We start from the raw sequence: 25,040 nt of genomic DNA, 5'->3' as shown, positions 1-25,040 counted from the left end.
TTTGACACAGTGCCCCATAATTAAGTAAGAGAGCAGGCCTTGATATGGTAGTACTTCAGTGTAGTAAGTTGGCTTACTCTTAGAAATTTGCAATTCATACCACTTGCTGTGAAATTGACACATGACATGATACTTGCATGCTTTCTGTGATACTGAATGTTTTTGATAGTTGTTTTTTTTACATGTATTGCCTGTTTTATCAGTCTTGTTTCTGGGTTCATTTCTTGTGAGTGGCCTTTAGTAATTTATCTGTTTATTTATTGTCCCATTTTTTAATTCAGTAGCTAGGCAGACTCCAAACTAATGTCCAGCTTGATACTTGTTTTGGATCATTTAATCTTGCACAGTAAATTTGTGATACTACATACAGTGTACCATATTATATTCAAATGAAAGCAAGATTGATGAAAAGGATTAGTGAAGAAAGCACGATCTACCGGTAAAGAGTTGTGGCGACCTGGATTGGAAATTGAAGAAATCATCTTGTGATGATATAATGCAACCTGTTGAATTAAATGATGGCTTTGGATATACACTCACTGACATTTTTGTCAGGTACACCTGTACAATCTAATGCAATCCTGCACAACAACTCTGCCATAACTTCTTCTTTTACAAAGCTCATACTTTTCAGTTAATTAACATTAATACTGTCTGCAAGGTGATAATTAAACGCTATGTTATTAACTGAGTTGTTGTGGTTTTGTTGCATACTTTGGTTTTAATGCAAGAAAGAGGGCACACCTTGACCAGGCATCCAGAAAGTTCCTTTCTGCAGAATCTGTCAGCTGTCTCCGCCCCAAGCCTTCAGAAAAATTCTGACCTGTTGCTCGAGTTAAGAGAAGATCTTTTTTCCTTTAAGCCATGGTTTAAAAGGTTTTTCTTGTATCCTGTAAACCAAGTACTGACAAAGCCTACATGAGATGATTTAATGTTTTGCCGCTGGTGTAGTTTATGTGTAATGAGAAGATTAAATCTGACAGTTTACAAGCCTAAATCATAAACCCTGGTGAGACATCAATCATTAATAGTTTATCTAGCAAGTTACTCATAGTGTTTCTTCATCGACATTTAGTATTAGTAAATCAGAACATATTTCACATTCAATACAGTAGGCAAATTAAGATGAACCACCTGGTTGCCATGCTAAAGGTTGGGTCAGAATTTGGGTCAGACATTTCAATGTGTCTCATTGAGACAAATGTTTTTCTTTGACGATTTCTCTAATGTATGATATTAGTGCTGAGTACTTTCATGTTTGGTATTTAATCATACACACGTGCTTATATTTGTGAGTTATTAGTTAGGTCATGTATCACAGATACTGCACTGAAAATGTTCCCAAAAAGAGCTATTTTGAACAAATATTCTATTTAAATATCCCAATAAGAGTTGTCATGTAGTTTGCAGATTAACAAAACGTGTTCTGAGTATGACAAAGAATTGCAGTATTACAACATTTGCCTGCAGGCAGTTGGATGAAGAGAAGAGAAACTTTGATTTCTCTTCTCATTGAAGTGTGGACATGTTTACTCTTGATTCTAACACGGTGTACAGTAGTAGACAGAGGCGTATTATGTAGATGACATAACATATACTGTAGGCAAAGCTGGAACCTGTAACTACACAACATGCTGTCAACTCCTGGTTACGCTGAGGAATGCGGGCTGCTCACTAATCAATCACCGCACTGAGGCAAGTGTCTTTGAATGTTTTCACTGCAGCCTCCACCTCATAACTCACACTTACTGTACATATCTGTATTTTGTTTCAGTGTTATTTCTCAGGACTTATTTTCAATTCTGTACTTGCCACTCCGACAAAGGTTTTATTCACAGGTGCAGATTTGTAAAGTTACCTTGCAACAACAGATATTATTGTGGACCTTTGTCAAGTTTAGCTCAACACACATCATTGTTCATTGTGTCATCTGTAGAATAATAGTCTAATAAATGTTTTGAGTTAATTAATGCTAATCACTGAGACACGATCGTGGATTTAGATCAGCAGACCAAATCGCAGAACCAACAGCAGCTGCAGCAGCATAGATATGTCTGTTACAGCAGAGGCTGTCAAAACTGATTCCTCTGAGGGTAAACAATCAGACCAGCTCCAAGAAGACATGGTTCAGGCTGCAATCCCTAACATGATTAGATAAGACAAAGTAAGAAATTGTGCATTTTTGCAAAGGGCATACACCTCTAACACACAATTCATATTCAAATTCAGTGGTTTATTATAAATATGAATTTTTATTTGAACTGTTTTCTTTGTATTGTCATCAACTCTAACATGGTTTTGTGGACTATCATGGTTTTAGTGTTCTGTTTCCTGTTTTATTTTGAAGTCTTTTCGTGTTTTCCTGCCTTTTTTGATTGTTTTGCCTGATCCTGGTTCGTCCTTGTCAACCTTGTGTATTTAGTCTCTGTGCTGTCTTTGTCTTGTGTGGGGTCATTACATTTCTGTTGCTGGGCGGTGTTGTCAAGGTCTGTCGTGTTCCCGGTGATTTTGTTTCCTACACGGATTACTTTTTGTTGTACGTTTAGCCTGCTGCTTTCAGGACACTTTTTGTTGGTTGGTACTTTTTTTGTTTAATAAATTATCAAGCTCAAAATACTTTTCCTGCTCTCTGCATTCGGGTCTGGCAAGCCTCATCTCCAACCTGACAGAATGATCCCACCCCATATGGACCCAGCAATGTTTGAGCATCGCCTTCACACTTTGGACTCTGATGGAAGATTTGTGATCAGATTTTTCGTGGTTTGCATGATGAGGACCCTGCCTTTGCTAGGCACCTTTTGGAGGTTTGCTGGCAGGCTACGGAGCGGGAATTTGGCTTTCCTTTCTCCAAGCCTGTCAGTCCTCCAGAGTCTTACATCCAGCTGTCCAGAGTCTCAGCTGCCATCCAGAGTCTTAGCGTCTCAGCTGGCATCCAGCCGCCCAGAGTCTCAGCTGACAGTTCACATAGAGGCTTCAATGACAGACCTCCCAGAGTCTACGCTGACCAGTCTCCTAGTGCCTGTGCCGTTGCCCGACACTTCAGCGACTGTGCTGTTGGCCGACACCTTCTGTATTCTGTCTTGGTCAGGCACCCCTGGGACTTTGCCTTGGTCAGGCACCCCATGTTTTGTCTTCAGCCCTGCTGACCCGAGCCGGTCTTCAGCCCTGCTGACCTGTAGCCGGTCTTCAGCCCTGCTGACCCGTTGCCTGTCTTCAGCCCTGCTGACCCGTTGCCTGTCTTCAACCCCGCTGACCCGTAGCCTGTCTTCAGCCCCGCTGACCCGTTGCCTACCCGACTCTGAGAGGGGTTCTGCCTTTGCCGGCCTGCTCTGTCTCCAGGGGGAGTCAGCCATTGCCAGCCTGCCCGGCCTCCAGAGGGGCTCCGATGTACGGCCTGGCCTCCAGTAGGGTTTCCGCCTTCGCCGCCGGCCACCTAAGGGGATTCGCCTTTGCCGTTGGTCTCCAGAGGGATTCCGCCCCTGCCGCCGGCCACCAGAGGAATTTTGCCTTTGTGCTCTGCCGGCTGAGGGATTCGGCCTTCGTGCTCGGCTGCCTGAGAGGTATTGCCTTCACCGCCAGCCACCAAAGGGATTCTGCCTTCGTGCTCGGCCTCAAGAGGGTTTTTGTCTTCACCCTCGGCCTCCAGAGGGGTTTTGCTGCCGGTCACCAGAGGGGTCTCTCCTTCGTCGCCAACCACCAGAGAAATCTCGCCTTCTCCACAGCCGGCCGCCTGTGAATCCTTGACGTCTAGCCTGTTCCCCAGAGGTGCTACGACTGCCCCCAACCTGTATGGTTTCCAGAGGGGCTCCGCCTTCCCCAACCTGCTTGGCCTCCAGGGGGAGTTCTCGCCTTTGTTGCGGCCTGCGGACTCTGGCCCCGCACCAAGCTCCGGTGTCCCCAGTTCCACGGTCATCAGTTCCCGAGTCCTGTTGTAGACTGTCGCAGCAAATTATTTTCCTCGTTGGACTTTCCTTTAGACTTTTTTGCTCTTGGGATTGTACATATGTTACGTTGCAGGAAAGGAGTCCAAACTGCAATCTGAACAGTTTTACTTACCAATACTGTAGGCTACCTGTAGAATTTCCAGGTACTTTACTTGACTGTTTTAAGTTTGCACTTGTACTTTTCCTCCACTACATTTATCTGATAGCTGTAGTTAATTTACACTACAGTTTATATCATGATAGAATATGATGCACTGTGAATTTACCAGAAGTACGTCTATGAGAGGGCTTAGATGCATCAGCTTCAATATTAAAACAGTGCTGACACAGTAGTGTTTTTCAAAATGATTAGTTCTATTTTTATTACAAATAGGTTGTTACCATTGCTGACTTATAGCAAGAGTTTTGGTAAACAAGCGTATTCGCTCTCTGGCAAAGAGTTTTATTAGGAGATACCACTCTCTGAAAACAAGGGGAAACAGCTTGCCTGGCTCTGTCCGGAAGGTAACCACCTTTAAGCTCTCTTCAAATGTGATGTCTTGTTTGTATTATCTGTGTAAAGTGTAAAAGAATATGTCACTTGAACACCTGATAATGGTCTCAATGGAATTGAAGAAACGACATGGTTTCTTAAGGGATACACCGTAAATAATGAAAATGGCAACAACAACAAAGAAAAACTAGAATTGCTGCCTTGCGGTTTTAGGCCTCCGCCGACCATTCAAGTTGCAGTTTACATCCATCTGTCAAGATTCATGTAATGTAAATGCAGTGAAGACTTTGAAGCATTTTGATTTTTTTTTTTAATTTTGTTGCTAAAATTCCAAGTTACAAGTCGCACACTCAACAGAAAACAACAGATGATTCCATGGAACACTGTAGGGAATCACGCCTGGACACACCTGTAATTTGTTGCCATGGTTCATGGCTCATGTAGTTACTGACGTCAATGTTTATTTAGTTTTAACCCTTTGATTGCATGATTGAAATATGTTTGCATTTATTTGCTGTTACAGTAATCAATTGTGACCCACTACTGTTAATCTAATGCCTTTTGGTTGTTACTGGCTTACCAATTCTTACTGTAATAAGTACAAGTAGGCTACTATTTCAATAAGGTAATATCTGAATACTGAAATCAAAACCTACAAAACAAAACTAACAATGTTTTTGTGTATTGCCTTTAGGTGAATTCAAAAGCTTTGTAACTCCTTTCCATTGTGCTCTGTGCGACTCACAGTGTTTTTCTATATGCTTATTGTTGTTTTCATTGTGATTTTGCTTTTGGCCAAAGTAAATCTTTGTCCATCTTCCAGTTCCAGTGCAAATACAGTTTGTAATTCCCCAAGTAAAAGCAGAGTCACTGTAAACCAACACAGTGTGTGTTCTGAGCAGAATCTTTCAAGCACAATAAAACTAGAGGTGAAGTTCTGGAATGACAACAACTATTGCTGTGAGCATATTTGTTTTAAAAGACTGCTCTCTGTGATATCATGCAGTTAACTAATCAAGCCTTCAAACATTAAAATACTCCAGTCTGCCTTGGTGTTTGTGATCAGCCAGCGTTCTGTTACAGCAAGAGCAGTGCATGGTGGGTGGTATTGTGAGATTAGTGCAGTGTTCTGTTTTACTGTAATCCAAATGAGAGGTTGTATAGCCTTGGGTGTGGCCCCCCTACCCACAAGTTCAAACCTGTTCCTCTAAGGCTGCAAAGGGCTCTTACAGCAAAAATGTACTGAAATACTGGACATTTTGTGCTTTGTGTGAACTTTAGACACATCCTTTTTTACAGTTAGTGATGTAAAGGTGTTGGAATTATGACATTTGCTCACATTAAATGGGAATGCATGACCTTCAATTTATTTTGTGAAAAAGAAATCACAGCAATTAGCGCATTGCTGGACTGAGGCAGACTGGGACTTCAGATAGCAGAGGTGTGTGTGTGTGTGTGTGTGTGTGTGTGTGTGTGTGTGTGTGTGTGTGTGTGTGTGTGTGTGTGTGTGTGTGTGTGGTGTGTGTGTGTGTGTGTGTGTGCACATAGGAAGTCTCTTCAAGACGATTACAAACACTTTCACCAACGCTGTCTAATGGAACCTTACACTCCAACAAAACACAACAACTACAGCTACAGTTTGAAGATTTATTGTCAAGCAAACAGGACTCCAGGTAACTGTTACAGAAGTCTTGGGGACAGACAGATTTTCATTTAATAACTGTTTAAGTACACCAGGTTTAGCATAAGGTTTGGTTTCCCCACATTACCCCTATCAGCAGTATCTATATATGGTATAGTGCTTTGAGTTCCTCAAACGCCAACGGAGAGCAGAGAAAAACATAATAAAATGCTGTCATCTGCTGGCTAAACAAGTGCAATGCAATGAACCGTGGGCAGTGACAAAGCCTACAGTCAACAGTAAAAAATGTATTACAGTAAGAGTTTTCAGAAACCTAAACAAAGACTCATTCATTAGCACCTCTTTATTAAGGATAGCTGAAGGAATAGACCTCTTACAGCAGAAGCAGTATTTGGTGAAGGAACCTTGGTGATGGAATCATTCAAGAACTTAATAATAAAGCAGAGTCTGTGTCCTTTTTCTTAACTTCCTGGTTCAAAATCTTCAATCCAACATCTGACAAAACAGGAACAAACCCATCACTCCTCAGCCACAACTTCTGCCTCCTCCTGCTCCTTCTCCTCCTTCTCTTCAGCAGCTGGCTCCTCAGTTGCTGTCTGCTGCTGCTCCTCCTTAATCTCCTCCGTCTTGATCACCACTGTTTCTGTCTTGGTGACTGTGGCGCTCTTCACTGTTGCTCCCTCGAGGACAGCGATAGAATCACTGCTGACCTTGTCTCCGCCAAAGGAGCAGCTGACGTAGGACGGGGTTCGGGAGCTCTCCAGGCCGTAGGCATTGTAGTTTACAGCTGCACATTCAGAAGTAAAAGGCAATCGTTAACATGGACATACAGTAGTGGGGAAAAGGGTGGTAGAAGAGGAGACATTTTGATCACCTATAATAGCATCAATGCAGCCGTGCCAAAGTTGAGTGTGTAATTGTCACACAAAACAATTTTATGAAAGGCGTCTGACCAGAGAGAATATTGCAGTAGGTGTGATGTGGAATATCTGATGTAAATAAACAGGCAGTTTGTTACAGTTGTTTCTCTCCTTTTAGACTCCAATATGCAATTTTGATGATTTTGTGAAGAGTTTTAAGAATGAAATGCCTTTTCAAGCTTGCATTTGGTGTTTTGCAAATGGGAACACAGTTTTGGTAGTTGCGTCACCTTGTCTCTAAACTTGGCTTCTGTTTATAACAATGCATCAAAACAATGTATAGAAGCAGCAGCTCCCCTTGACTGTAATGTATCTGTGGGAATTAGTTGTTAGGGCTGATAGTATATTCATTATATCTTATGACATTTTTTTTTATTGCCCAAGAATTATCGTGTCCAGTCATATTGTTTGTCCGTGGGTTTAAACGTTAACATGCCAAAAATCACTAAATGTTTGTACCAAGGTAGAACATGAACTTACAAGTGTGCTTGGATATATTGGTCTTGATTCCAGTTGCTAACCTATAAAGAAAAGCAAAAAAAGACATGCGCAAGCTAAAGACAACGAGATATACACAAAAAGTATTACTCCAAAAAGATATTACTCATCACCTCCACATGGTGGTACTGTCACAGCAACATCTTACCTGTACTCCTCTCCTTCCAGCAGCTTCCTGTAGGTAGCAATTTCAATGTCCAGAGCTAGCTTCACATTCATCAGTTCTTGGTACTGGCGGACTTGAAGGGTCATATCCTGCTTGGCTCTCTGGAGCGCTTCCTCCAGGTCTCTGATGCGAAGTTTAGCATCCTTCACTGCCAGCTCACCACGCTCTTCAACCTCTGTGATTTGACCTTCCAAATTGGTTCGCTGAGAGTAGAGAAGGAAAAGCAAAAGTGAAGTGTAGTGCATAGTGTAAGGCCAATAACTACTAACACAGTCTCCTGAATTACTGTGGAATATTAAGGAATAATACAATTAAATACTTCTAACTTATTAAAAAATGTAGCAGCCAGAGTCCCTACACGCACACGTACCATTGAACACATTACTCCAGTACTCAAATCACTTCATTGGTTCCCAGTACAATACAAAATCACTTTCCAAATCCTGCTAATAGTCTATAAAACACTTGACGGATTAGCTCCTCAGTACATCTCTGACTTGCTCACTGATAACAACTCCCTATTTAACAACAAACTCAAAACCTTTTGTGTGTGTGTGTGTGTGTCTGTTTGTGTGTGTGAATGTATGTTTTGGTTTGTTTTTGTTGATTGTCTGGTTGTGTTGATGCTTTTATTGCATTCGTATTTCAATCCGTGCTTTGTTTCAACATGTATGTGGTTTTAAAGGTAAAGCACTTTGTGTTTACTTTTAATAAAAGGTGTTGTACAAATAAAATTGACATTGACATTGACTATAATAAATGTCTAAATATCTAAAACTGAAATCTGTAAGTCTCACCTGTGCTTTCACCATGTCTATTTCAGACTGGAGCCTCATTATCCTGCGGTTCATGTCAGCAATCTCAGCCTTGGTTGACTTCAGGTCGTCACCATATTTACCAGCTGACTGCTGCATCTCTTCGTACTGGTACAGACAGGGACAAATTAGACTGATGCATTAAAATGCAACAAGATAATCCAGTTTTTAATTGTCAATGTTTGTGTTTAGTCACATTTCTGGCATTTTTTTTCCTGTAATTTAACACGAATGTTGGTCTCACCTTACTCTGGTACCATGACTCAGCCTCGGCTCTGCTCCGGTTGGCAATGTCTTCATATTGGGCACGCACTTCAGCGACAATGGCGTCCATGTCCAGATTACGGCTGTTGTCCATCTCCACCACAACAGAGGTGTCCTTGATCTGGCTCTGTAGCTCGTGGATTTCCTATTCAGGACAATACATGAACATAACAGAGGAAATGGAGATGGAAAAGACCATTTTTAAAATAGCCTTTCTTTTAAAATGACATGTAGCCATATCAAATATTTATTTGTGTGCCACTAAAAAGTGAAATAAGATTATTACTGTATCATAGATCTGCCTTAGGAACTCAATCTCATCAGAGAGCCCATCCAGTTTGGCTTCCAGCTCCACTTTCATCATGTAGGCTACGTCAGTGTCCTGCGCAGGAAAAAACAATGAGAATAGTCACTGTTAAAGTTCTTTAAAACTCATTCTACCTAAAGGCCTATTATAGTTTCAGGATCAAGGATATGTTAGAAAACCTATAAACAGACCTTCTTTATGAGGACAAAGCTGTTCTCACACTCATTGCGCTTGTTGATCTCAACCTCGTACCTGGAAAAAAAGTAATTTGAATCAGAATTAATTAATGTCCCAATTCTAATTTGCTCTTTACAAATTTGTATTTTAATATTTTTGATTTCTTCTGATCACCATGCAGGATATATATGTTATGCACACAGTGAAACAAAGTTGATTCAAAATTGACATTTGCTAAAACCTGCAATAACAATAATGTGTCACTTGGGTGCAGCAAAAACAAGCTGTAAAGACAACACTGACATGTCATCACCCATATTGATATGGTTAGTGTGTTAGCAAATAGTATCCTATTTACACATCCAGAGCTATGGAGCAACATTAGAATTAATTTGGATCTGTGTTTCTGTAGTGCTGATTAGAGCAGCTTTCAAATAAATTTAAATTACATGAAATAAATGTGATTTCCTCTGTAGCAATCTGCATTCTAAATGAGAAGATTTCTGTCAGTGGAATTTAAACTGAGATCTGAAAGAATGTACAGACAGCTGTTAGTTGAAAACAGTTGCCTGATGCGACTGAAATGTGAGCTGTGAGAGTGAACCAAAACTGTACAGCTGAGCTGAAAGATTCAAAAATGATCTGTGGAGTTGAGGGGAACAACTCTACAGATCGGGGGTGGGGGGATGTGGATAACTCTCTGTTTGGGTGTCACTACAAGTGACTCCTTTGTACAAGTGGTCATTTGATACATTTTTAATATAACAATGTTGATTATGGACGCATTAAGGAGTTTGGGTTGTACTGAAGGTTCCTCAAATCCTCAATTCCACTCACTTGTTTTTGAAGTCCTCAACCAGACCCGTCATGTGATGCAGCTCGGACTCAAGTTTAGCTTTTTCGTGACCCAAGTTGTTTAGCTGCTTACGCAAGTTGGCAATGTAGGCTTCGAACATGGCATCAATGTTGGAGTGAGACGTAGTCTGTTCCTGCACAAGTTTCCACTTGGTCTCAAGCATTTTGTTCTGCTGTTCAAGGAAGCGTACCTGTAGACAGAAAAGTAATTGAATAATCAACATTAATTAATATTTTTGTGAATCATACATAAATGACTGTGAGTGGATTTATGGTAAAAGAATGAGAAGATTATAGCGCATTCCTTGTTATCTCATGGCAAAACAATATGCACTCTATTATATATGGAGAGGGTGGTCAGTGAGACACATGTAGTGTGGTTAGACAAAGAATGCATGTAAAAATTAAACATGAATTGATTCACTTTGTTTGCTGATGGACAAAGAAACACATGAAGATTGACTTGAACAAAAATTATTAATTGAGCTTCTCCCACCTCTAACTCACTCTAAATGTCACATCAATTACCTCTTACTCAATTCTCCACCATAGTGCCACATTTCAACACAAAGAGGCACTGTTTCCCAATTACCTCTTTACAACTCTTCTATTGAGTTCCCTGACTCTGGGTGGGGTCCGACTACCACTCTGCAAACATGATGAGAGACATATTGTTCTGCTTCAGTGTGTGCCATATCACAATGGTATGCAAGCTTTGTTTTATGATCTGAAGAATTAGTCTCAGTATGATTGATTTACAGCTTAACTTCTGTCCTACATTGCACAAGATCTATCTATCTATCTATCTATCTATCTCTCTATCTAGCTTTTTGATAGTGGGTGCATAACAGTCATTTATACTACTCTCAAGAAAGTGCTTTAATGTCTATTATTTATCCTTATAAAGTAAGTATTGGTCAGATTACTGAGTGTTTGGTTGATATTTTTTACTATTTTGATCTACTCCACTCTGTATTTACAAGCTTGTCTTACATGCAAAGCTTTCCTCGACCAAGCCCACTCTTTTTTTCTCCTGAAAGTGTTTGTAAAGGCTGGAATTCAGGAAATTATTTGAAAATAACACACCACATAAGATTTTGCAAAACAGGAATCCAAGAGGACACCTGGAACGTTATCTACTTTCATAACCACTAAATCTTCTTTGCAGGATATTGCTCACATTGGGATCCCTTCATGTTAAATTGTTCTTCACTGCTCTTCATCCCAGCACTGCACTGTCTGCTTTGTATCCAGGTTGATCTTCTTATCTGAGCTCTATGATCTCACCAGATAGTGAAAAATGTAAAGAAGCTTTTCCATTACACAGTATCATTATGCATGGCTTGAAGCAGGCTGCATTTTGTTATACTGTGTCATTGTCTCAAGGGTGATCTCATTGTTAAATTAGACCACTTTCAACTTGAGCTATTTTGGCTTACAATGCACTAATTTCCTCTGAGGTACCTAAATTATTATTAGACCCTGTGGGATTTAAAAGCTTTATCCCAACACTCATAGAACCGACACAACATCAAAACAAAAACAAAGAAAGCAACAGATTGTATTGACTGTTTGTTGCTATTATTTCTCCAGGTAACATTTAATGTCGTAAAAGAATAAATGTCCTTCTAGGACAGTGTTTTTTTATCTTCACAGAAATATCTTATCTATAACTTGACTGACCTTGTCAATGAAGGAGGCGAAGCGGTTATTGAGGGTCTTGATCTGATCCTTCTCCTGTGTGCGGACCACTTGGATGTTGGGGTCAATCTCCAGGTTCAGGGGGGCCAGTAGGCTCTTGTTCACGGTCACCGCTGTGATGGGGGTCACCCCTTCAATGGCCATTCCACCTCCCATACCTCCACCAAAGCCCAGATAGCCACACTCTACTCCACCTCCTCTTTGTCCAGACCCCCCAGCAATATACCCACCGGCCACGTTATACCCCCCAGCACCCACAGCAGCCCCACTGCTGCTCATTCCCCCATAGGAGCTGCGTACAACATAGCTCTGCCTGCCACTACCCACACCACGTCCGCCGTAGCCCGAGAAGGAGCGACTGCTGAAGCCCTGGGATGGTCCCCTGGAGGAGGACACAGTGGAGAAGGTGGTGGTCTTCAAAGCTCTGACAGACATGGTCACAGAGGGAGCCTTTAGCACTGAGGTGGTGTGTAAAGAGAGACTGCTGAGGGAAGGAGAGTCAGGCAGATGGACCCTCCCTGGTCCCGGCTGCTATTTATCAGAGCAAGGGAGGGACCCTGCTGAGGTGGGATTGGCTGGTGCTCTCAGCAGGGGAGTGTAGGATGATAGCGAGGGGGGGGGGGGGGGTCAGGGAAGAAAGAGCATAAGGGTTACATAATAGTCACTTTGCCAGTTTCTATAAAACTACTGTACAAACACTGGAAGACTCTTACCACCCTTTTTTATTAATAAAACTGCATTCTCCACACTTAAAACATTACATTGCTTTACATCATAGTAACAAACACTCCCAGTCTTTATTTGTGTCCATAAAATTATACTGCTCTGCAAACAGAGTCTACATCTTGTATCATCTGTACACAAACATTCACACAGGCACACAGTCACACACATACACACATACACACACACATGCAACACCAGAATATAAAGTCAAACCTTGGGTATAATGAACAGGCACATCATTTTATGACCTCCTCTTCCACTTTACAACAGTTCTCATAGACGTGACATATTGCAAAAGTAAATTGTAGTTGCCCAGTGTGATGTGCTTTATGTGTTTGTGGGCTGTGACTGTATGTATCATATCATATCATTGTTGCAACAAATCCTTGCATGAAGCACTTATTATGCAACAAATATGATTGACATAGCAAAAAGTGTAAGTAGACTGTTAGAGGTGTACCATTAAAAACGTCAATGTAAAAGCCTGTGTTTGTAGTCTGCACGTTCGTGCAGGATGTTTCCATTATCAGCTGTGATAAATGGACAAAACTTGCAAAGCAATGCAAGCAAGCAAGCACACACACACACACACACACACACACACACACACACACACACACACACACACACACACACACACATTCTTTCGATATCAGCCAGGTAAAGAGCAAACAGAGTTTGTCTTTTTATTTGACCCCAAACCCTACCTTAGTCTTGAACAGCTTTCCCCACCTATACTGTACAAACACAACATAACAATACTACGGAAGGATGGATGTGTGGGTGGGGGTTGGGTGGATAGAGTCCATGGTTGCAAATATTAAAGATCAAAACACATTTTTATAGGGCCTTATCATTTCATGGCAGTTTTATTTAAAACATGAACCCCAAGCATAATCTGAAACTGTGGAAATTATGATTCATTTGATTCATGACTCATGATCTTTTCTGAGCGGTTTGATGACTGTTGCCTAATTTTCACCAGAATAAACCTCTTGCTCCCTCAACGAACATTTTACCACAACCCTCCTTTTTTGTTTTCAAGGTTTTATATTGTTGTTCAAAAAACACCTATTTACTAGCCGTTAGTATAGCACAGTAGGCACATGTTGTGAAAAGTACATCTTAATAACCTGAAAGGGACTTTGGACCAATCAAAAAATGCATGTTTTGCTTGGCTCGTCTCAAACAGTGACGTGACTCTTCATAATGGAGCTGCTGTGCCAAACTTGGAGGCAACCATATAAGTACAAGTCTCTCTGTGTTAGTGATACAACCGATTAATAGAGCTTTATTTATTTCATGCTTGATTACTTACAGTAAACATGATTAAACATGATTAAACTAAATAAAATCTTTCCTACTAATTAATTGATTCCTCCTTCTTTCTGCGTGAGGAAAGTAAGAAGGTAATTAAAAAAGCTAACCCTCTGACCTTAAGAGGCCAGTGATGGTTTGGTTTGTATAAAGCTGCAATATAACACATCAAGTCAGGAATGTACTGAGAGAAACACGTACATGCTACAAGACAGAGAGGAGGGGGGGGGAAGAGAAAAGATGAGCAAGTGGGGGTATGAGAAGACAATTAGCAAAGATAAGAAACATACCTATTTCACAACAAATGACAGTTTGACTCAGGTATTCAGTGAGTATGGGCTGGGATACATGATAGGCTGAATTCTATAGCAAAGGTGATGACATCGCTGTATACACATCTTTGCATTATAATGTAGTTATAATGAACTTGATGGATGCAGAAAATGAATAAAAAAGGGAAAACATATAGTATGAAACACTTTTTGTAAGCTGTGGTCTTAAAGTTGGACTTTGCAGAGTTTAGAAGGATCATGACAAGTCTTCCAAACTATCAGTAAAATCAGTAATAAAACTCACTTCCTGCCTCGCCCTGTGATGCCTGTTCACACAGAGGGCCTCCGGCTCAGTCTTGAAGAAAATATACACTGAGGGACGGTGCGTTGAGTTAAACAATGGGAGCACACATGTTGCCTTATTGCAACAAGCACGGGAGAAAGGTACAGAACATGCAGTTTTGGGGCCTTCCCCACTCTTCCCTCACTACAGAAAGTTTGTTTGCCTTGAGTCCCATACCCCCTAGTGTCTGAAGGATGTAAGTATATGTTTTCAGCCCAGGAATTGCATAGGAGTGGCCCGTGTGGTCACATGTTATTACTGTTTTTCATTATCTGCTGCATGAAACTTGGTGTTGCTGATTTGTTAACCACATGAGAGGTATGGCTCCAGTGATGGGAAATGTTAGTCAGTCTATCCGTCCATCACTTTGGTCCAGATGGAAATATGTCAGCAACTATTGAATGGATTACCAGGAAATTAGTTAGTTTATGGATGAAACCTTCTGATTTTGGTATGCCCCTGATGTTTCCTCTAGAGCAGTGGTTCTCAAAGCGGGGTCCAGGGACCCGCAGGGGTCCTTGAGGTTGAGGGTGTTTCAGGGGTTTGCTAGCAAAAAGGGAAATACTTTATATTCACTATAATTCCATCTAGAAGTAACACAATGACAATATGTATGACTATTTTGGTCATGGGTTTCATGCACTTTTTGTAATAAAACAGAATCTGCGTTAAGTTTAAGAACCACTGCTCTAGCACCACCATGTAGATGACATTTGTGTTTCAGAGTGAAATATCTTGACAACTATTGGATGGATTTTTGTGAAATTTGCTACTGATTTTTGAGGTACCTAGAGAATAAAAAGCCTATGAAGGCACAAAGTTGAAGTATTCCTCTGTCTGGAAAGGTTATGAGGTAATGTTGGGTACTGACCTGAATAACACCTGGGTACCATTGTTTCAACCTACACAGCATGAGTTCATAAGCTAAAAATTCCACAACAACTGCTCTAGCACCACCATGAGTACTGGATGGATTTTGTGAAATTTGCTACTGATATTTGAGGTGCCTAGGGAATAGATTCAGATAAATTGGGTGATTGTTTACGTTTTTTATCAAAACTTCAGTTTTCCCAAAACGTTGCATTCTAACCAAATACTCAGCTTTGTATTTAGCCCTAATTAGCAAATGTTAGCATGCTAACAGGCTTTTCTAAGATTGTAAAAATGGCAACTGTAATTGGCATCAGCATTGTGGCTGCCTGATACTTACAAAGCAAATTTGTGTTTCATAGGATGGCAAAGGCATGACAATCCCTACTCTGCCCCCGATTCACTGGTACTTGTTGCCTTTGTTTGTTGTTTTTTTTTTTTATAATTGTTTTTTTTTTTTAACCTTTATTTATCCAGGTAAACTGTTTGAGAACCAATTCTCATTTACAAACATGACCTGGCCAAGAGGCTACAGAAATAAATAGGAACATACTGTACAACTTTACATAGTCGAACACATGACACATGGAACAAGCAACCGAACCGGGTTGGTGAGGTTTAGGCACGAGGTGTGGGATAGGTTAGGGTTAGGGTAAAAATGCCATGCAGGGTAAGCCAATTTGAGGCAGAGTAAGGCAGGTCATGGGTTTGCCATCCTAGGAAAAAGATATTGTGTACCGAAAACAGGAGTTGTTCTACAGTAGGCATATGCAAAGATAGTTGAGATTAGGCAATGACCTTGAATGGTCAGTGTCGAGAAAGGCCCTTGCTAGAAGTGAATCGGCTGTTGAGAGAGGCTGTCAGGCCCTCTCAGAGCCAAGGCTGGTTTTATTACACTATGAGTCAGAAGTTAGAATAGATAGGAGAATCCTATTTAAATCCAGTAAAGGTAATAATGCAACATTTTGGAAAAAGCCCAACTGGTCATGGGATAAGAATAGCATATGAAATAAATTGTGTTTCTTGTGATGCATTATTATGAATCCCATTGCATTTAATTGCAAGACCCGCCCTGTACATCAGCCAGATTTGTTGAGGTTAAGCATTGTCCTTGAGAGGTTAAGGTCAGGATTGCCCATTGGTCCGAGGATAGGACCTGAACAAATCTCGTACCGGTACTTTGCGCAGGCATGAATGCCTGGTAGTGACAAGCATGTTTGCATTGTCATTGTGATTCTGCTAGCATGTCAATGTTTGCATTTAGCTCAAAGCACTGCTGTGTCTGGATTGTATCGTTATTGTTGTCTTCATGTTCTGTGCTTCTGTTCCTTACTGAATGTTCTTTTTACATAACAAAGGTGTCAAAAGATACAATATATCATGAGTTGTTCAATTTTTCACACGTTTGACTTATTCACATAACTTGATTATTCAGAAAAGATAAATCTGACATTAATTTACTACATACAGATTTTTAAAAGACAGTCTATTGTGTAGCCTAGTGGAGTTACTCTTTTAACAGTTTAACAGTTTTATTTCCTTAAATGAAACTACTCATTTGTGCCTACATGAGAAACAATAGTATTGGAGACTCTCCGCTGTGGCAGTTCTAACTCACTGCTCCTTTTATGTCTTCCTGTGAAATGGTTTTGCGCTAGAAATGGACATGACATCCCACAGAGAAAATGTTCTCTTAGTCGACACATTTCACTAACCTCTGATGTGTGACCCCTATACTTTGTTATTGATCCTCGCCATAAAACTGGAATATAGATATACATTAAAAGATAAAGCAATTGCATCTTTTGATGCCTTTTGAACATCACGTGTGAGTCAATAAGGGAGTGATCAAGAGAGAAACACAAGGAAAGTGAGTGTGTAAGACAGAATCAAACTCACATGCATGTCCGCATTCCTTCAGGCATCTATTAGGGTGCAAACAATCATCTGCATAAATATGCATATGTATCTATGCAAATACACACTTTTTACTCTGTATATATACACATGTGAGAGCTCTCATTCTGCACTGCAGCTGGGCTGAAAGGAAATCAAAAAGAAAGAGGCAGGGAAGTGAAGTTCATTCAAGGCCACACTTGACAGAGCGGTAATAATCTGAGCGTTGTCCAAGATTTGTGAAGCACAACCTGCAGTAGTTTACAGATTCCTGCTGTGTGTGTTACTGTGATTCACATACTCCAGGCCCTGCTTTATTCTTGTCTTATCTGGGAAAGTAAAATAAAATTAAAATCTGGAAAATCAAACCATTTGGACACATGGTGCAAGCAGGATATGTTCCACAAACATGCAATATGTTATATAAAACTGCAGGTCATGGTACATCCTTGTTTCTATTTGTCAATTTCTTGTTTTTTGTGTCCTGGCGGGCGTGGCAAAATATCATGAGGTATGAGTCATGCTGATTTAATTCATCGTTCCTCTTTATATCATCCTGTCCTCGTCACAGGCCTAGACTCATTGGTGTTTTTTTGTCTTTTTGTTGCTTTTTGCTACCCTCTATATGCTATTTCCCCCCTTCTTATTGAGTTCTGCTAAAAGAAATTACTATAAAATAAAAAAGAACAGCGAGGGTAGGTTGTGAAGTGTGGGAAACACTGAAATGTGATTAACCATGAAGGTGAGGTAAGATCAAGAGAGAAAAGAACTTGAATGAAGCTCAGGAGAGTGTTTGAGCCTTTGCCAGTTTCCCCTGGGGTGCTCCAAGGTTTTGTTATCCATTTCGCTCGGCCCTGGTGTGAAAAGCCGCTCTGACCTTTTTGGCCTCATTTAAACTTTGAACCTTTCCAAGGTCCTGCCAGAACAATACATTTTGTTTTTTAGGAAAAGTAGTTTCTTAACTGGTTTTTTGTTGGTGTTTTGTTGTTTCCTGCCAATTGTACCATAGTTCCTATAGGATCAGGTGGCAGTATGACATTTAGTCACGGTGATGCAGAAAAAACAACGTAATGTTGAGATCAGAAAAATAAAAAATTAACCGTGATTATGTTTGCCAGGGTTTTGTGATTCTATGTTTTTTTTTCCTGTGGTTCACAAAGGATAAATGAAAAAAAGAGCACTTTTCGTACTGAGATATCAAAGGCTTCAAAGATAATTGAAAAAAATCCTCAACAGAACTGATTGGAGCAGATAATCGCCTATAGTAGGATTGTTGAATGAGGGCAGCTTTTCTTCCCTTCTGATTGTATTATGAACAATGTGCTATTGGCTTACTTTCAATCTTTAGGTATCTCATCTCTCCTCGTCTTTTGGGTATATTTGAAGCTCGGGTGTCCTTAGGTTTCCTTTTACAGCAGTGCATATTCCTTGTTAATATTGTTCACCCTATTGTCTGTGTTAAAATGATTGCAACTCAGTAAATCAGTTTTACTTAGAGCTTTCCGATAATTATGAAGCTGTGTAAAACATTGCCTTCTCATAGCATGTAATGATTGGAGCATTGAAAGAAGAGGCGTCTGATAAAACAATTGTGTTCTTTCTAACCAGAACCTAAATTCTTTTTTCCGCCCAGATTTTTGACAAGATTGTGGACAACGCTGGCTTTGTGAGCTAGATTAACAATGTCTGTCTTGCTGCTGACAACTTCAAAGAAGATTGAATATGAATTGGTTATTTACATTGTTTTATTTATGCTTGTACATCCCTCCACAACCACTGCTTTAGTTGCAACTAAAAGAATCAGTGCTGCAGCTGCTACACAGTATCTCCTTTCAGTTTAGTCTAGATAGGTTGGTAGTCAAAAATTTATTTTGGGGCATGGCTGACCACAAACCTTAGAAACTATGTAGCAAATGCTAGACATGCCTTTTATGGGCAAACCAAAGGAATTTGGTTGCATGCTTACAGAGTAAACCTCATTTGAAAAGAATATTCTACCCTTTTAGTTACACTTTTAGTTTTAATTCTATTCCTGCTTTCTCCATTGGAGCATGTGCTGTACTTTACCCGGGTCAACATGTCTATCACTGCTTTGTTTCATTTGTTGGGAACTCACTTCCTCTGGTTGTTCAAATGTGAATGTTTTTGTGTGTTTTCACAACGGACACATGCTTCACACGTTGCCCTGGAGACAGAAAATATATTGTCTGTTAAAAAAAGGGAACATGTGGGTGAATGAGAGCATGAGAGAGCAAGGAGGGGGAGCAGGAAATGAAGACTGGGGTGATGTTAAAGTGGGCAGGGTCTAAGAGACCAGCCCTGATTGAGGGAGAAAAGCAGGAGTATAAGTTCCTAACTTCCCGCTGCCAGCGTCACTTTTTTTAAGCAGGTCAGCAGTGAGTCTCCACATCTCATTTTTCACTTCATTTGTTGCCGTGCCTAAACTTCTCCAAAATGAGCTTCAGAAGATCCACCATACAACAGATACCGTCTTCCCACTTCTCCTTGACCCGCTCCACACCCCAGCGTGCTGCCAGCATGTATGCTGGTTCTGGTAGCACCCGCATTTCCTCTGTCTCCGCATCTTCCCTGCGGTCTGGTGCCCCAATGACCTCTTCTTCCTCTGCCTTCAAGCTGAGCAGTGGAATGGGTGGTGGTATGGGTTCAGGTTTTGGTAGTGCTGGTGCGTCCGTGTTGACTGGTGCTGGTGCCGGTGCTGGGATCATGGGCAACGAGAGGGGGGCCATGCAGAACCTAAACGACCGCCTGGCTAACTACCTGGAGACGGTGAGAAACCTGGAACAGGCCAACAAGGAGCTCGAGATGAAGATCATGGAGGCTCTGGAGAAGGGAGGGCCCGATGTGAGGGACTACAGCAAGTATCAACCTATTATAGATGACCTACGAAAACAGGTAAGCGTGACAATAAATAATGATGTAAATGTACAGGGGGAAGTTGAGTATGAAATGCTGTTGAAAACTAGGAAGCTGCGGTTGTTGGGGGTGAGGGATATAGATGCTTTAGAAATCCTTGATGGGGTCTCTAATTTGAGAATAAGTGCATGTGATGGCACTCATCCTCACAGACAATATTTCAAATGTAGACCCACTTGTATCAATGAATTTACTATTTATTTGATGTCTACTGTTGCAAAGAAAGACTGAGAATGCTTATGCTGAGACAGGCAACATTTCCTTTGTAGGTTATCAAATTTCTCGATAGAGAATGAAGGGTGTGGTTGCTAAGCTCTAACCATCCCCCATAAAACTCATTTGTGCCATAAAATGTCCAGAACTTCCTCTGATGAATCATCAACACGCGGGCATCATCATGTGAGACAGAGCGAAAAGCTCTCAAACAAAATAAGCATTTTTGAATGGTCCTGCTTGCAATTGGGGATTCTACAAGCATTCTTTGGTGTAGGAGGGCCTCAATGTGAAACAGATGTGTGGTAATGACACACACACAAAGGATGTCGGACTGCCAGCGTGAGATTTGTGTGAGTACGCCAATTGTATAACCATCAGCTCCGCTCTGCAGAGTCAAATGTCACATTCTTTTACAGAATCTTCAGTGTCACATAATGACACATTGATGGTGGCACTTTCTCTACACATAAAGGCACAAGTGTTTTCCCCTTTAACTCTGAGGCAGTTTACCACAGACACAACAGAGAGTATCAACTCACAAACACACTAATGCACAGAGAACAATTTTGCAATCTCTGCACACATAAACACATAGAGTGCTATATACAAAGAACATAACAGACAGATACAGTGCAGCTGGGTGGGAATTAGAAAGAAAAAAAACCTCTCTGGTTTATTCAGACAGGAAACCCAATTTTCCAACAATGCTAAAACAAACCAGATTCTGTGTTGGCACGGAACGTCCTCTTTTCCTGTCCTTCAGTTGTGGTTCCTCTTTTCACTGACTGTTACTATGGATATAATCATGTTGTGGCACTAGTGTGTACTCTAATCCAACATTGTTTTTATCGCCCCATAAGGAAAATGGTTATTTCAAATCATATGTTTAATTCTGTAGCTGTGTGAAACATTGCTATCTCATAGCACACAATGACTGGAGCATTGAAAGAAGAAGCTTCTGGAAAATAACTGCGTCCTTCTTAACCAGAAAAAACACTGGTAAAACTTGTTTTTGTCCTAAATTCTTTTTATTCTCCAGATCTTTGATAAGATTACGGAAAACGCTCGTTTTGTGCTCCAGATCGACAATGCCCGTCTTGCTGCTGACGACTTCAAAGTAAAGTATGTTGTTTTCTCAGAGTTTTTTATATATTAAGCTTAGACATCTTGTTCAAAGGCAGACATGCTTCAATGTAAAAAATTGTAGACTTTGCTTATTAAAGCCTGTGCAGAGTTTTTTTCAGTATGTGTGGTCTATTATTTAGAATAGCTGACAGAACAGAATTTCAGAAACTGCAGGATATTGTCTGAAACACTTCCAAAACTTCAGTCTTGCTATTTTGTAACTTTCTACAGTAAAACACGATGTGAATAAGAGCTGATCTAACTGCTGATATCTGTAATAAAGATTGTGTTTGTGCACTTTTTCAGGTTTGACAATGAGATGGCAATCCGCCAGTCTGTGGAGGCCGACATCGCTGGGCTGAAGAAACTCATAGATGACACCAACTTGACCAGAATGAACATTGAGAACGAGATTGAGGCTGTGAAGGAGGAACTCGCCTTCCTAAAGAAGAACCATGACAATGTGAGTTTACAGTACTTCCAGATTATCCATCACATTTCACTATTGCACTGGCTCACAAGTCAAACAAGTCTTGAAAGTTTTTGTTCATTTCTCTCTTTCTGTTGAACTGATAGGAAGTGATGGAGTTGAGGAATCAGATTTCTCAGTCAGGCGTGCAAGTGGACGTTGACGCTCCCAAAGGCAATGACTTGGCCCAGATCATGGAGGACGTGAGGGGCAATTATGAGAAGATTGTCATGAAGAACGTAGATGAACTTAAACGATGGCATGAAAATCAGGTGATGCATGGTTGAAAAGGGGACTCATTTATAAACACAATTACTGCAACTATGTTGTTGGTGGGCTAACATCCCCCCCCCCTTCAGATTGCAGAAGTGCAGGTGGAGGTATCACAGAACACAGAAGCTCTCCAAGGAGCCCAAATGGAGAGGAGTGACTTATCCAGACAGATACAAACCCTGGAAATTGAACTTGCATCCCAACAGAGCTTAGTAAGCATGCATTGCATATTTAATCCACAAGCATAATTTAAACAAATCCATTCATCTTTTTCACAAAGGTTAGAACTTTCCCATGTTTTCCTAAATTAGACTTGCTTGCCTAAAAATATCTTTGGCACACTTTTGATTCCTCATTTTCAATCTTTTATCAGAAAGCTTCCTTAGAAGACACATTACGCAACACAGAACAACGAAACAACATGGAAATGGAGAAGTACAACAACATTATTATCCGTCTGGAAGAGGAGCTGACCAACTTGCGTACAAACATCCAGCATCAGACCCAAGAGTATGAGGCCCTGCTCAACATGAAGATGAAACTGGAGGCCGAGATTGGAACTTACAAGAATCTGCTGGATGGTGAAGCGTTCAAGTAAGAGTTAGGTGGAGGAGAATAAAAGAGATCCAGGCAAGGTGTTGATGGTGGTGGAGGTGATTACAAAAATCACTTGTTATCATGTTTTGCATGGTCAAGTACAAGTACATCAAGTGAGGTAGTTCCATGCATTCATAAAGTTCAACGTGAATATTTTTAAAGTCAAAATGTTTTGTTTGTGTTTTGTACAGGCTCCAGGATGCACTGGATGAGCTGGTGGACGCAAGCTAATTAGGAACAAAGAATCTGGGACCATCTCAACAACCCACAACTATCCATTATGGAAAAGAAACACATGCTTGTCCAATCAACTAAAGCCAATTTTGAAACAAGACCACATTCTGTGTAAACAGTGAAGCATTTCAGCAATTTTGAATAAAGGCATTTGACCACAGTAAAGCAAGCAGGGCCATTTAAAAAGCAACCATTGCCTGAACTGACAGCAAAATAAAAATATATAAAACCACTTGTCAACCCACAGTCATGGTATTGTGAATTTGTTATTGTTACATGATGTATAATGTAGATGTTATGTTTTAGTGATACGTTGTTGTCATATTAACTCCACTATAATAACCCTTGTTGATTGAAAAACCAAGGCTTAAGGAATTACATGATTTTAATTGACATATTATATCATTTCTGTTGAAAAAATAACCACTTCACAAAAACAAACAAATGGCTGACAAACTACATGATTTTATTGCTGACTGTAATTATATATATATATATATATATATATATATATATATATATATATATATATATATATATATATATATATATATTTATATATATATGTTTATTTATTTATTTATATATAAAAAAGAAAAAAAGAAAATCCCCCTCTCACCCCTTGTGGGGTGGTATGTGTCATCCTCAAGCTTGGGTCCTCTACCAGAGGCCTGGGAGTTTGAGGGTTCTGTGCAGTATCTTAGATGTTCCTAGGACTGCACTCTTCTGGACAGAGACTTCTGATGTATTACCTGGAATCTGCTGTAGCCACTCTCCCAGTTTGGGGGTCACAGCGCCCAGTGCTCCGATTAACACTGGCACCACTGTTGCTCCTAGTATATACTATATACTGTGTACTTACTATTTACTAAATACAATATATATATATATATATATATATATATATATATATATATATATATATATATATATATTGTTTGTGATTAACCAGGTGAATACTAAAAACTCTCAGTGTGAATTGATTATTTTGTGGAGTATTTATTGAATCTATTAAACAGTTGCGTAAGGGAAATAAAATAAATAATTAAATTAAATTAAATGAATTGGTAAGTAGTCGGAGTTGACGTTTTGTTAAAATTTCAAATACACAATTATTTAATAAATATTAGGCCTTACTGCTGTCTGCTACCTTCAGTATTCTGGGATCCACTATCTCCCAGGACCTGTGTGGATGCCACATATAGACACCATCAGCAAAAAGGTCCAGCAGAGGATGTACTTCCTGCGCCAGCTCCAGCCAGGACTGAAAAAAAATTAACAATCATCCTCCAGAGTTTGAAACAGGTTGCACTGCAGACCCTTTTTACCACCTGGACACATCCTGTTCCATCTTCTCCCCTTAGTAGGTGCTACAGATCACTGTATGCCAAAACTACCCACAGGACATGGGAACAGTTTCTTCCCTCAGGCTTTCTCCATGATGAGCACTTGAATAAGTCTGTCAATAACAACCCTTTAACACCAAAACATCCCCTTGCTCCCATTATAAACTTGTTTTAATTAATTTTTTTTCCAGTTTACAATGCACTGTAGGCCTATATTGACATGTATATGCACAAACTGTACATATCAATGTGCACTGTTTATTTATTCAGTATTTCTTTCTTTGCACTATTTGTATTGTTTATGTAGGCCTGCATACAGAAACCCTTGACTTGTATACAGGCATTTTATTTTATTGTGGTTGTTTGTCACTTTATTTGTGCTTTTTAATATATGCACTGTAAATAGGCTGTATATAGGCCTTTTTTGCAGTTTGTGTTGCACACAAAATATTCCTGTCTTTCTTTACCTTTATTTGTTCAGTTTTGTGGTTCTTGTGCTATTATGTCTATTTCTGTGTAAGTAGCCTACAATGAGATAATGGAAAATAACGGAGTAACATTCCGTGTACGTGTAGGATGCACATATGCCACACACATGCCTACCGGACCAATAAAGGGGATTCAGATTCTGATAAATATA

At 40.2% G+C, this 25,040-nt stretch overlaps 2 protein-coding genes across 5 annotated transcripts; one reads left to right on the top strand and one right to left on the bottom strand.

Annotated features, from left to right (window-relative positions):
• Window positions 1–6,137: 6,137 nt before the first annotated feature.
• On the bottom strand, window positions 6,138–12,309 carry LOC116687847 (keratin, type II cytoskeletal 8). 3 transcript variants are annotated; one of them, XM_032513521.1, is made up of 10 exons: window positions 11,765–12,309; window positions 10,064–10,272; window positions 9,241–9,301; window positions 9,029–9,124; window positions 8,723–8,887; window positions 8,461–8,586; window positions 7,646–7,866; window positions 7,480–7,520; window positions 6,685–6,866; window positions 6,138–6,648 (listed from the first exon to the last, which is right to left on the bottom strand). In XM_032513521.1, the coding sequence occupies exons 1-10, from the start codon at window positions 12,215–12,217 to the stop codon at window positions 6,598–6,600; spliced, it is 1,605 nt and encodes a 534-aa protein (XP_032369412.1). In that variant the 5' UTR covers window positions 12,218–12,309; the 3' UTR covers window positions 6,138–6,597. The 3 variants fall into 3 exon arrangements, with proteins under 3 accessions (XP_032369412.1, XP_032369413.1, XP_032369411.1); XM_032513522.1 differs by having other exon boundaries at window positions 6,138–6,644; window positions 6,687–6,866; XM_032513520.1 differs by having other exon boundaries at window positions 6,138–6,866.
• A 7,242-nt stretch (window positions 12,310–19,551) lies between these two features.
• On the top strand, window positions 19,552–23,300 carry LOC116688226 (keratin, type I cytoskeletal 18). Of its 2 annotated transcripts, none has more exons than XR_004331736.1 (7): window positions 19,552–20,119; window positions 21,396–21,478; window positions 21,788–21,944; window positions 22,058–22,222; window positions 22,310–22,435; window positions 22,597–22,876; window positions 23,012–23,300. XR_004331736.1 is itself a non-coding variant. In XM_032514083.1 (7 exons), exons 1-7 carry the CDS (start codon window positions 19,661–19,663, stop codon window positions 23,049–23,051), a joined length of 1,251 nt encoding a protein of 416 aa, XP_032369974.1. In that variant the 5' UTR covers window positions 19,553–19,660; the 3' UTR covers window positions 23,052–23,300. The 2 variants fall into 2 exon arrangements, 1 of the variants encoding a protein (XP_032369974.1); XM_032514083.1 differs by having other exon boundaries at window positions 19,553–20,119; window positions 22,597–22,817.
• Window positions 23,301–25,040: the final 1,740 nt, after the last annotated feature.

The sequence above is a fragment of the Etheostoma spectabile genome, chromosome 4 (genome assembly GCF_008692095.1).
Source record: "Etheostoma spectabile isolate EspeVRDwgs_2016 chromosome 4, UIUC_Espe_1.0, whole genome shotgun sequence".
NCBI classification, from domain to species: domain Eukaryota; kingdom Metazoa; phylum Chordata; class Actinopteri; order Perciformes; family Percidae; genus Etheostoma; species Etheostoma spectabile.
The sequence above is the reverse complement of the archived record's forward strand: the minus strand, read 5'-3'. Positions and strand labels throughout refer to the sequence as shown.

Coding starts and splice junctions, on each gene's coding strand:
- LOC116687847 (XM_032513520.1), bottom strand. CDS start 12,217: ATGTCTGTCAGAGCTTTGAAGACCACCACCTTCTCCACTGTGTCCTCC. Junction 8,888..9,028: donor TAAGGCAGATCTATGATACA/GTAATAATCTTA, acceptor TGTCCTGAATAG/GAAATCCACGAGCTACAGAG. Junction 7,521..7,645: donor CTGGAAGGAGAGGAGTACAG/GTAAGATGTTGC, acceptor TTTTCTTTATAG/GTTAGCAACTGGAATCAAGA.
- LOC116688226 (XM_032514083.1), top strand. CDS start 19,661: ATGAGCTTCAGAAGATCCACCATACAACAGATACCGTCTTCCCACTTC. Junction 20,120..21,395: donor TAGATGACCTACGAAAACAG/GTAAGCGTGACA, acceptor TTTATTCTCCAG/ATCTTTGATAAGATTACGGA. Junction 22,818..23,011: donor CTGGATGGTGAAGCGTTCAA/GTAAGAGTTAGG, acceptor TGTTTTGTACAG/GCTCCAGGATGCACTGGATG.